Source organism: Netta rufina (assembly GCF_964035555.1).
Source record: "Netta rufina genome assembly, chromosome: 12".
Taxonomy (NCBI): Eukaryota; Metazoa; Chordata; class Aves; order Anseriformes; family Anatidae; genus Netta; species Netta rufina.
Genome location: NC_140135.1, coordinates 3,685,538 through 3,698,408, shown reverse-complemented (window position 1 = coordinate 3,698,408; position 12,871 = coordinate 3,685,538). Strand labels below are relative to the sequence as shown.

General features: G+C 40.2%; 1 protein-coding gene across 2 annotated transcripts in view; it reads right to left on the bottom strand.

The window, feature by feature from the left end:
- COL4A5 (collagen type IV alpha 5 chain) overlaps nucleotides 1-12,871 on the bottom strand; it is a gene marked incomplete at its 5' end in the record, with an annotated part of 83,613 nt that overhangs the window by 40,260 nt on the left and 30,482 nt on the right. For both annotated transcript variants that reach the window (XM_084294014.1, XM_084294015.1), the window contains 11 exons: nucleotides 824-916; nucleotides 1,025-1,066; nucleotides 1,186-1,221; nucleotides 1,721-1,783; nucleotides 2,796-2,876; nucleotides 4,123-4,149; nucleotides 5,795-5,848; nucleotides 6,593-6,655; nucleotides 6,761-6,805; nucleotides 7,529-7,573; nucleotides 8,796-8,885. In XM_084294014.1, coding sequence (XP_084150140.1) covers nucleotides 824-916; nucleotides 1,025-1,066; nucleotides 1,186-1,221; nucleotides 1,721-1,783; nucleotides 2,796-2,876; nucleotides 4,123-4,149; nucleotides 5,795-5,848; nucleotides 6,593-6,655; nucleotides 6,761-6,805; nucleotides 7,529-7,573; nucleotides 8,796-8,885 — 639 coding nt within the window. The remainder of the gene's footprint in view (nucleotides 1-823; nucleotides 917-1,024; nucleotides 1,067-1,185; nucleotides 1,222-1,720; nucleotides 1,784-2,795; nucleotides 2,877-4,122; nucleotides 4,150-5,794; nucleotides 5,849-6,592; nucleotides 6,656-6,760; nucleotides 6,806-7,528; nucleotides 7,574-8,795; nucleotides 8,886-12,871) is intronic.

Sequence of the window (12,871 nt, the reverse complement as noted above, 5' to 3'; positions counted from 1 at the left end):
TGCAAAATAACCAGAGCATAAAAATGGCCACTCACCACTCTTGCCTCAAAATATCTACCTTAGTCCTTCTACTACTCAGGGTGGCATTTGAAAATACCACAGAAGCTTCAAAGAAAAAATGAAATCCAGGCACCCATAACCCTGCTGGTGGTGTTCAGATTGTCTCTAACTTGAACCCAGAACCCGGAGAAGAAAAAAAGAAGAAATGTAGTAACATTAAAAATGTCAATTGTCCCAATGATGTTTTGGCACTTATGGGTGGGGAAGGACCCATAAAAATCAAACCAACAGTTTGAGTTTACTGCCACAATATGGCTTGATATTACTTTTGAGAGGCCAGAAACAGGGAAAGCACTTTATTGAGACCACAAGGAAGAAAGATCTGGGGACATCACTGATAATAAAAATAATAATAAAAATAGACAAAAGAAAAAAGAAATTGAGTTAAAACTTTTGAAAGGCTTCTTCACAATAGATGACAGAGCTGGTTAATTAGTGGGAATCAGAATTCTCACAGCTTTGAAAATCTCAGTTTGGGTGTTCCAAGGAATGAGAGCAGTTTAACTGCTTTTACTGTTACTACGAACTTCCTCTGAGACAGTTTGTTCTGCAGGACAGTTACTTTATTAAGAGAAGTAACTGAGCTAATGCAACTGGCATGCCTTCTATTAAAGGAAAACTACTCAGACTTGAAACATTCTGTACTTTAGGAAACCTAACTGAAGCTCTGTACAGTGAGCAGGACATAAGTATATATGAGTCAAACCAAAGGAGGCTGCAGCTTGATCACATTCATTGCAGATGGGTACAGTTTCCCACTCACCTGATCTCCTTTCTGAAACTCAATGTCATTTGGTCTCTTCTGCTCTCCAATTTGTCCTGGTGGCCCTGGAGGTCCCTGAAGACCTTGTTCACCCTAATGTGCAAGAAGACAGCAGTTTGCTACAGGCAGTACAAGCCAAAATAGCATGCACAAGTATTTTGAAAGTAATAAGGAAAAATATCATCATGATCACCTACTCACTTTTTCACCTTTGGGTCCTTGGAAATTCAAGCCCATATTACCCTGCAAGAAGCCAAACTTGTCAGACCTTAGAATTCACAAATGAACAAAAACAAACAAAACAAAACAAACAAACAACAAAAAAAAGCCAACCACCACCATCGATGAAGGAAAGAAAATACCTTAGGTCCTGGTAGCCCTGGTGGACCAGGAGGTCCCTATTAAAAAAAAAAGAAAACAAAAGTCACTCTATTAAGCACTTTGCATGTCCACTTTTATACCCATGTTGACAAGGCACATGGATATGCCTTTCTTTAAGTGCTGCTCTTCATGCTACTAAACTTAATGGATAGATAAGAAACAAAGCGAGAGGTTCAAATACAATTTAGTAGGTATTAAACATGAAAGGATTAAAAATACAGGTCTAAATAAACTAAATCTGGATTCTGGGGTTTCACACTGATACGGAGACTGCGCAAAGATTTGATGATTTAAAGCAAGAAGAGCTCTGGGAACAGGCTGAGTGTTTTAAATGTATCACATTTAAATGTGCACAGTAGCAGCTCCAGGGTCAACTGAGTGCACGGTTGCTACTGTATTCATACCAAGTCACAGCTACCAAAACCTCTGCACTTCGCCTATTTGCCTTTGAGGACATTAAACAAAGAAGCAACCACCCCATTTAACATTTTAGGGGTAACAGGCTAAGAAGCTTACCGTCAAACCTGGGGGCCCTGGAGGGCCAACTGGACCTGGTATTCCCGTGGAGCCAGGTGGGCCCTGTTGAAAAAGTGGAGGAGTCTATCAGAGAGGAACCTTATTACAGAAAAAAATAATAGTGGGCCAAATGCAAGACCTTCAAGGAAAAAAAGAACAACCCACAGCTGACATCCCATACATGTCAAATCAAAGTTGCTGACCACTGACCTACCAATGTGTTCTTGATGAAAAGCCTAAAGGAGTGTGTGCTGTGCCAGGAGTGTTCTGCTCTCAACATCAGTACATCTCTCTGGCTGGGATAAGGGAATGCTTTTTTGTTTGTTTTGAACTACTTTTGCTCTTTCTTTCTCTTCAATGCACTGAGAGAGAACAACAAAACACTTTGTATTTGTAATTCCTCCCAGCCAGAAACAGACAATAGGAAAGCACAGATCAGAGGAACAGAAATGCTAACAGGCTCAGTCTGGTCAGAATAGCCTGGGGCTTGCCTCTCTGTACCAGGAAATGGGAGTTTCTGGCTTCTCTCCAGTGCAGGCTGATAGACTCATTTTCTGCTCCCCTTGTTCTTACACTAAAGCAATGAATGGCTCAGTGGGGAAGCACAGGGCCTGGAGTCACTAGCTGTTTTCACAGAAGACTGCTGGGAGAACAGAAACACTACTCAGGAGGTGCAACATGAGGAGAACAGCTGAGACATTGCCCTTTCTTCCCACCATTGAAAATAGTGGCTGCAGCTCAAAAATGCAGATGTTACTTTACCTCAGGGTGAAAAAGGGAAGGAAAATCCAGAACTGATACAGAGAATGTTTGAGAAGTAGCAACAGGAAAGGAAAACAGAGAAGCAAGCCAGTAACTGAGTACTGCTGTTTGCTGGACACTGCTTTCCTGAAAAGGGGACTTTTCTGGCCTCTGTGGGCCACCCTGTTAAGAGACGCACTTTCACTCAAGCCATAAACTAGAGGTACATTAAAAATAACCCTAGCGCCAAATTTTCCAATTGTGCTATAGTTGAAATACTCTTCATTGCACCTCTTTGGCAGAACACAATCCAGTAGTACTTTACACTACTTACAGGTATCCCTGGAAGACCTGGAAAACCTGGGTCGCCCTTCTGTCCTGGTAGCAAAGATGTAATTATTTCACCTGCTTCACCCTAGAAGAAAAACAGCTGTTTTTATTTACTAGCACTTTCAGCAAATCTTTACAACCATTCTGACTCCAAAGAATGCAAACAGTGGCTCTTAAAACTGATAGAGTTATCCTATACCCTAGCAGTACTCTTAAAATTTAAGCATTACATTCTTCAAAGAAATAACTCTTTTAAAGAGGGAGATCCTTGCATATTTGGAGGATTCTCTAAATAGCTAAACTACCAACTGTTAAGAGCTCATTTTGTGTGTACAAATATATCAGCACGGATCTAAATTTCAAAAGATTATGGGGGATTGAAATACAAATGCTTCAGAAAGAGATATTCTAGCTCCATGTGAAAGCAACAGATAGGACATGACAGAAGAAAGGCTTTCAGCTTCTTCCAGTGTCCCACCTCATGAGATTAATATTGAGTATGTTACAATAGTCATGCTTCATGAGCTAAAATTAAAGTACAATTTGTTACCGATTTCAAGGAATATCTTCAAAGTGTTGTGAGCAGCTTGCATTTTAGTATCTTCACAAAGAAAGGGGCTGAGAAGAACAATTCAGCTTAAGAGTCATAATTTCCTGGCATCAACGTGTTATGCTATCCTTTCAGGAGTTTATTGGAATAACTGTAGGTCAAGCTTCTTTTTAAATAGACTTGAACTGAAATGAATGTTTTGACCCATGCTCAAACCAGGTCAAGGTTACAAAACCAAAAAACAACACCACCAGACTTAAAAAGAGTCCTTAAGGTCCAAAATGAGAGTATGAGACTATTTACAGTAGGAAATAAAAAGTCATCTACATAAGTAATCTATACGGTAGGAGCACATTTTCAAAAGGAATGTAAAATGTTGCACTACTCCCTTAGTTCAATATTTTTAGTCACTGCTGCTCAATCTCTTACAGCATTCCTGAGCATGCACAGGAATACTAGAGCATTTTGATGTTGGTAGCATTTTTCTAACTTGATGCCTCACAACACAGATGCTGTCCCTCACACTCCCAAGGGAACGACCTTCCGAAAACTGTCTGCTACTTCTACTCACCAAAACTGAGACAAGTTTCTGCAGAATTTCTAGTTAGTTGCACTGGAGAGGTCTAGAAACAATTTTTTTATTTTTTTTTTCCAGAACTTCACTCCAGATTCCAATGGACGTATGTGGTCTTGCAATAAATGAAAGCAGCTTACTTATGCCAGATCACACTGCATAGCCATGCCTGATTAATACTTAGATGTGAGAGTTTAGAACACTTACCTTCATACCTGGCAGGCCAGGAGGTCCCTTTGTTTAAAAGAACAAAGAAGAGAAAGATCAATAAAAATTAATCATTGGTATGTTATTTACAAAGCAGTGATCAGATCTACAGCATGCAGCAAGCATTGAAAGGAGAAGGCTAAAAAAATGGATGGAACGAAAAATTTTTATGATCTTCAGAATCAGCTGGAAAAAAATTTTAGAAGTAGTTTCACAGTAAATATTGAGCATTAAAAGGACTACACTTCCATTTGCTAACAATTTGCTTTTTCATTGCCTCCTACTATCCTGTCTCCCACATTACTTTCTGCTTAGTTCTGGGGTTCCTAGCATAAGAAAGACGTGCCTGCTAGAGTGGTCCAGAGGAGGACCACAAAGTTGCTCAGAGGGCTGGAGCACCTCTGCTGTGAAGACAGGCTGAGAGAGCTGGGGATGTTCAGCCTGGAGAAGAGAAGGCTCCAGGGAGACCTTAAGAGTATCCAGTACTGAAAGGGGCCTGCAGGAAAGGTGGTAGTGGGGTTTAACCCACAGCAGGCAGCTAAGCACCACACAGTGTTCATTCACTTCCCTGCTCCCCAGGTGGTATAGGGATAAAGACAGTTTAATGGGACAGAAGAGGAAGGGAAAATAATAATAATTGTAGCTATAATATACAAAGCAAGTGAGGCACAATGCAATTGCTCAATACCTGCTGCTTCCTGCCCTGCCCAGCTCCCTGAGTTTTATTGTTCAGCATGATGCCCTGTGGCATGGGACTTCCCTTTGGCCAGCCTTTGTCAGCTCTCCTGGCTGTGCCCCCTCCCAGCTTCTTCTGCACCCCAAACCTACTTCCTGGTGGGGCAGCACAAGAAGCTGAAAAGTCCTTGACTTAGTGTAAGCACTGCTCTACAACAATTAAAACACTGGTGTGGTATCAGCGTTATTCTCACCCTACATCCAAACCATCATCAGACCAGCTACTAGGAAGAAAATTAACTCTACCCGGCCAAAACCAGGGCAGGGACTCTTTAGCAGGGACCGTAGTGATAGCACAAGAGATAACGGTTTTAAACTAAAAGAGGGTAGGTTTAGATTAGATATTAGGAAGAAATTCTCTCCTATGAGTATGGTGAAGCACTTGCACAGGCTGCCCAGAGAAGCTGTTGAAGTGCCCAAGGCCAGGCAGGATGGGGCTTTGGACAGCCTGGGCTGGTGGGAGGTGTCCCTGCCCAGGGCAGGGGTTGGAACTGGGCAATCTTTAAGGTCTCTTCCAACCCAAACCATTCTATGACTTGGTTCTGACAGTTGCTTATACCCTATATTACTGTCCCTTTTTTTCTTCCCCATTTATCACCAGCAACACTCTCTATATATACACATACACACACAATGACAGTAACAAGATTTCCCTTCTCTGACACATATGCATATATTTCTGTTTTCTGCAGGTGACAAAAGCATCTCAGCACATGAGAATTCAAATGGCTTTTTATTAGCTTTGCCACAGCACGCAGCAGAAGAGCTCACTTTTCTGCTGGACATCTGAAATATTCTGATTAACCATAACAAATAGATTCCTGTTTATTCAAAGAGCAACTGCAAAAAGAGGCTGATATTTATCTGATCTTTCACAGATCTAGGCAGAAATCTTTCAGTGGATTACAGGAAGCAGATCTGGAAATTTTTTACTTACAGGAGGCCCCTGTAGGCCAGGAAAACCTGGACTGCCTGGGAATCCACGCTCTCCCTTAGGGATGAAGAAGACCATTAGCCAAAAAGCAGAACAAAACATAACAAAAAGATTAACAAGTACGTACAGTTTAATTGGTAATTTATGACTCCAGAATAGCAAACTGTATTGGAATCAGCTACAGGATAAATGGTTTGCAAAGTCATACAAGTGATTGAAACAGAACTTTCCAAATTCAGATCTACATACATCCAGGCAAACTGCTGTACTACAGAGAGGGAAAACGCACGCACCGCTATAGAGGATCAGCTTCTCGTAAAGAAAGATCATAAAGTGAAGCTAAGTAATATATTTGAATGAAAGTGATTCCTTCCAACAAGGAATCAGTATTTTCAATGCAATATTATTAAAAATTAATAATTAAGAAGTCCCACTGTTTGCTAGTATGTTTTCCTTGGTAGCAAGACCCTACTACAAAGATCAGATGCAGCATATGATTCTAATCACAACACACTCCTCTCAGTTGTTAGCTGTAAAATTAAGGATTGGATGAAAGTAACAAAGAAGATGCTGAGTACAAATGATGTGACTTGATGCTGGCAATTTATCACTAGCAACTGGTGCTTTAGTTACCAGATCATGACCTCTTCCCTCAGATGCATGTGGAAGTGCCTGGAATTACCTGCACAAATCAGCAACAGCAAGTGCTACTTCACACAATAAACGAAACCCATTGCCAGAAGAACAAGAGCTCTTTATCATATTATTGTTGTCCTGATACGAATTTTAAAGGGATTCCACCTTAGTTCCATTGCAGCCTGGGATACCCTGAGGTCCTGGTGGCCCATCTTGTCCTGGTAATCCCTTTGAAGTTGAAAACAGGAAAGAACAGTTAGCTTGCAGGATCGTCTTCTGTGTCAGAAAGACAAAATAGACCAGATCATAACTATACAGTCCACTCCTACTTACAGGAAGTCCTGGTGTTCCTGGAAATCCTGGAAGCCCTGGCGGTCCCTAGGAAAAAAAAAAAAGAAAAAAAAAAAAGTATGTTTTAAACAGTATGATGTGATTAGATGTGCAAAAGGAATGACCAAGATTTGACTAAATGTAGCCTATATGTATATACATAAGAAAAACTGAAGCATCAGAATCGCACAAAAAATAAGAATGCAATCCTGGACAGCCATCAAGATTCTCACCTCTCTTTCAGGAAAATAGCCATGAAAACACAGAGAAGATGAAGGTAACAGAACAACTATGGCAAGACCATGTAGATATAAAAAGAAAAGAAATACTCATGGTACAGAAGATGGATGCATGCCACTGAAGTTGGTGGTGACACAACAGTTATCACCCACTGAGGGGTTTGACAAAAAGAAAAAGCAGATGCATGAAACATAAAGGGTTTCCAGACTCCATGTCTCACATATTGACCCTATATACACATATAAATGCATACACAGTATTGGGATTACTCTCCCTAATGAGTTTATGGAAAGTATTACAAGCAATACATAAGATTGTGTAATACAATCAATTGCATTAATTGTATTACTTACATAATCTTATATTCCTTACAAAAAGTAATACACTCTCTTCTAGCTGATAGACATGTTTTACCAGGATTAAGTTAATTTCCCCCCCCATAAATCACCCTTTTTATGAGGACCCATTCTATACCTGGCAGTCTTTATCTGCAATTCCAGTATATCAACCTAAAATTGCACCGATACTTACTCTAATTCCTTTGGGTCCAATAGGTCCTGGAAGCCCATCATCACCCTAAAAAACAAACAAACAAACAACAACAAACAAACAAAAAACCAGCATTCAAGCTTGCAGTCAGTTTTTCTATCAAAGTAAACTGTAAGCATGATAGAAGTTATTTTACATGTTTATAAGATGGCTAAAGGTTAAGTAAGTTGTCATTTCCTGAGTAAAAGGGTTCAGAATAATTTTATTTTGGCCACTGGACCTTGAATTGAAAAGCATTTGTTACAGTTGATAAACCATGACTTAGAGGAAACGTTTTTTTTCATTAAAGCTACCTAAACTTGCTTGTAAGCAGAAACCGTCTGCTTGCTACTTTCATCAATTGTCCTACAGTGACCTCGTGTGGTCAAAACAAGATATACAAGATTAAGCTTCATAGTAAAATAACTGATAAGAAGATATTTATGGAGTCCAAATACAATAGACTAGTTTCTTATAGAAGACTTCTTTCTCATTTCACTCGTTACACACAATTTTCTCTCTTAGCATAGCTTTTCATTTTTTTCTTATCACCTAACTATTTTTTATTTATTTATTTTTTGTTCTGCTAGTTTAGTTTTTGGGTATTTGCAACAGAAATAGGCAGATCCTGGATAAGTTTGTGCATATTAAATAAACGTGCACTCAGAAGAAGGCTTTTCAGTGTTTTAATGCTAAGCCATACCATTTGAGCATGGTGATGTAATTCAGCAGGAAATAAAAATAAACTGAAACCATCCAGAGAAAGCAAGGAGCATTCCTCAGTTGCCTCAGCATGGTTCAGTGAGGCCTTCATTTGCATCACCCCACACAAAACTAGCCCACGAATACCACTAGGTGCAAACACGAGTTTGCAACACTGCCCACATGGTGGGACCCCTCCAGCAGCTAACACCACCCTCATCAGTAAGCTAAGTAATGGAGTGTGTTATTGCAAGGAGTAACAAAGCTACTTTACAGCACCTTGCCAAAGCCATTCTCTGACCTTAATTTGCTAGGGAAAGAATAGAGGTATACACACAGTGCTTAGAAGAACATGTGTAGGTGAGGAATTGGAAACTTCATGCAATTTTCTTCCTATGGTTGACTCTCCCAAACAAAAAAAAACCAACCATCTAACATCCTAACTTCTGAAGATTTTGCCTATTAAACTGATAGAAAATCAATAATTCTGGGGTGATTTGGGATCAGCATTAAAAACAAGCTTACGCTACCTAGCATTTTCACGCTATTCTAGTAAATTGGGACTTACCTTTGGACCTCTTGGACCAGGAGGCCCTTCTGGTCCTGGAAATCCAGGCAAACCTGGCTGTCCTTCCAAGCCCGGGAATCCCCTTTCACCCTACAAAAAGAATGGGTGTGGGAAGATAATACAGCAAAAGTACAAGGAACATTAGCGATGTTCAGAAAACACACTTTGTCTGCTTTCAGTAGGAAGTTACCATACAAACTCATTAACATTATGATTAATCTCACCTGCTTAGCTACAGAAATTCCTGAACGTACACACGCATTGCATTTAATGGCACCACTTAAACAGGTTTCATGGGATGATTAGCCACTATTTAAGCTACCTATTTACAGAAATAATTCAACAATAGTTCTTCTGTGCTGCCCAAATGCATAGAACCCTCCCATCTTCCTATAAAAACATGGCTTTGTTAGTCACCAAATCTCTCCTAAAAACTCCATTGTACTGCACTAGGCGTAAAAACTCCCCAAGGGTATAGATTACTGCTATACTGTGACTGCTGGTTAGTATCATTTCACAGATACATGATTGCTATTTGTAATATAAAAGTAACTGAGATCCTGGTTGAGTACTGTAGGCTAAACACTGTGTAAAGACAGAATGTAAAGATGGTTCCAGCCCAAAGTGCTTATGATGTAAATCAAGAGACAGGACAACAAAAAAATGTTTATCCCTTTTATTTGTCACCTCATGCTAAAACTATAAGCTCTTAGTAAGGAACCATATTTTGCTGAATATTTATGCAATAACAAATCACAAACAATATTATGAATATTATAACAAGTATACCTCTACCACATCCCATCACACGCCACCCTGTGAGCTGGCAGTGTTGCGATACACTACGTCACTGCAGTTTCAGAATGTTCATTGCTGCAGATTCATTAAATATTTACTTGTATTCCTTCTGTACAAGAGATTCATAAAGACCAGTGAATATTAAGGTTTCAATAAGTACAGAATGGTTCAGAAATACCAGAATTAGGACACTTTTTTGTGCATATGGATTATTGTACACTTTTCAAATGTATAAGCCTATTTCCTACAGCTCTGTTACATCAACCAGTACATACATGTAAAACAATGCTTACGAAACAGGCAATTGCTCAGCATTATTCCCTATTGCTCTACAGCTTGTTTGGGTCCCACCTGCAAAACAACTTCTGTAGATTTGCCCCAATTATTTTTTCCACAACTACATGAACCACTAAAGAAAGAGGCCTGGATTTGTTCCACCCTGACAAGCACCTTAATCACACGGTTAGGGCTGTCATATGCTTAGGGCTGTGCATTCTTTTCTGTATTCTCTGTTCATCCTGAATTTTTATCTTTTTGCATGGCTTCGGTAGTAGCTCCCACATGTTACCTGGCAGTCTACCAGCTATGACATTCTCTAGGGAACCGGGAGGCCCTGCCTAGATCCTCAGTCAAGGGAAGGAACCGAAGCAGGAATCTCTTATCTTCAAGAAGACAACATCAGCAGAGAACTGAAAACTGGGGTTTGGAAGCAGACAGGAGCATCTAATTGCAGCCTTGAACACAATGTGCAAAAGCCAACATTATGGCTTCGCTTATCTCCCCTCTATTTTCCATGGCAGCTCCACGCTGAAGATGATTTCAGATACTCAGCAGGATAACAGCACTAGGTTTCATTCTTAAATCCCAGGTTTCTCAGTGTACTACTTGGGTAGGTGCTCCGTATTCCACTGCAGTGGACAGAAAGCTACCAGTTGGGTTCAACACATTTACAAGATGTCAGGAACCCCCCCAAAAATCAGAGAAAACTAACATGGCCTCTCTTCCTCCCAGCTTTTCCAGTAATTGCTACACTACTTTGGATGACAACCTGAAGGCTGTGAGCAAGCCTGAGCTGCAGCCTTAGCTCTAGACAGTGAGATTCAGAAAGACTCCTTGGATAGGGATGGACAGCTCATTAACCGGTCTGCTAAAGCTGGCTTCCTAGTAATTAGAAGGTAAACACACTCCTCAGTTACTCTAGGTCATATACTGCTCTCCTGTACAGGGCAAACATCTTTTCTCCCCTGGGGAAAAGCTGATTGCAAAATAACTTGAGGCTAGCTTGAGTTCGACAGCTGGAGTCTGGGCTGTCTTTTTGCACATGAGATGCCAGGCTCTGCTTCTGTGTGCAGCTCCACAGCCAGTATGCTGCCTCAGCTGAAAAGCAAGACTGGAGGAGTGTTACTCTCCTGGGCCAGGATATGAAAGGGTTAGTGTGCCCCCGAAGGAGACAGAATAAGGAATCTGGGAGTGCCCAATAAAGAAAACATCAGACAGAGCCAGACTTCAGAGCAAGCTCTGGCAAGAACTGTGTTTGCACACTAAGGAAACACTTGCATACAAGAGGCATGTCAGATGGATCAGGTACTAGCTGGGCTACACTATGCCTATTCATCTCAACTTGCTCACACTTCCCCTTTATTTATTTTAGAGAAAGTAACATCTGCAAATGGATACTAGAACTGACTTTCAGCAGAGGGGTGGCCTTGTGTCATCTGCTGCTGAAGAGCTGTTCTCTAAAATGCAACTCCCAAGGTCTCCGCTGCAAGCTGTGGCAGAACTGGGGAGCCAAGACCTTTAGAAGTGAGAGAGGGCAACATCCAAGGCCAAACAATTACACAAAAGAAACACAGGAGGCAACAGATGCACTATTGAAACTACAAAATGAGCATTTTCCAGGCCCACTTTGAAAGTGAACAGCTACAATGTGAGCCTTGCACAAGGAAACTGTTGCCAGAGCAACTCCAGGGGAGTTTCCAGCAAATTACCCCTAGAGTGAGGAGATGAGTTAAAGGACTAGACTCCCGAACAAATGGGGATTGCACCAAACGCTTCCTGAAGAAACCCTATACAGCTAGTTATAAAGAAACATTTGCACTATAACCACTATCTTTGATCAAAAAATTGGTTGGATAAATAAATGTGGGGAAGCTAGGGGGAGAAACCAACCTGATATAGCTCTCTAGAACAGAGAATTTTTTATTTTATTTTTTTTTGAACTGTCTTCTATTCAATGTTGCATGGAAGAATCCCATAACTGAGAGCAGTTTTTAGACACAGCTCCTTTTTTCCAGACTTTCCTATTGCACACCTTGTATATACTATGCTGTTTTCACCAAGATTCAGATGTTACAATGCTGAATTTGCCTGGGAAAAACGCTTGCTGCCTTGCAAACACACATTGAAGCAGAAAAGACGTTTCAAATTTTTCACTGAAATGACAAAGCCAATGAAAGGCTTTGTTATATATTGTTATATATAACAATATTGTTATATATAACAATATATTGTTATATATTGTTAGGGGTGAGCTTCACGTCCCTGGGTAGCATGCAACATATTTTCTTACAGATACAAAAACTGAGAGACTTGCCAGCCAGTTCTGCTTGCACAGGAAACTGAGAAAGTCTGGATATTTTCTGGTTTGGACTTGAAGCTACTGAAGAAAAACATATACAGGAAAGGTGTAGGTCAGCTCAGATCTCATCTTCTAGTCCTGAAGGTACAGGATTCTTTTAATAGCAGAATAAAGATTTCTCAGCTATAAACCATCATTACCTTGGGGAATGGGCTAGGAGTCAGATTTTGATCTCAGATGAATCCAAAAGGCATTCCAATGCAATTGGCCTCAATCAGCTACACAAATGTGGCAAAACCATCAGCTTATACACTTGAACACAATGTTTACTTGGGGGTTAGGAATTAAAAAATAGTTAAGAAACACTCTAAACTTGTGCTTTAAGTGAAAGAAAAAAATATAGCCTATTAAACAGGGATATGGGGGGAAATGGGCATAGTTCCAGTGACTGGAATAGTTCAGAAGTATTTATAAAATCAGGGATAGGTACAATTCTGAAGTATGCAGTCATGTACATGTCTTGAATTTCTTCCAGAAACCTAAATGTTTGTTGTAGGATTTATGAGGAGAGAAACTAGGTTATTTACACAGATGTGGTATGCTCGTGAAACAAGACTTTAAAAGTATGAGAAAAACAATCAAACAAAAAACAAACAGGAAAGCAATAGTTAGCCTATTCTGGTGGCTAAATAGTTGTAAG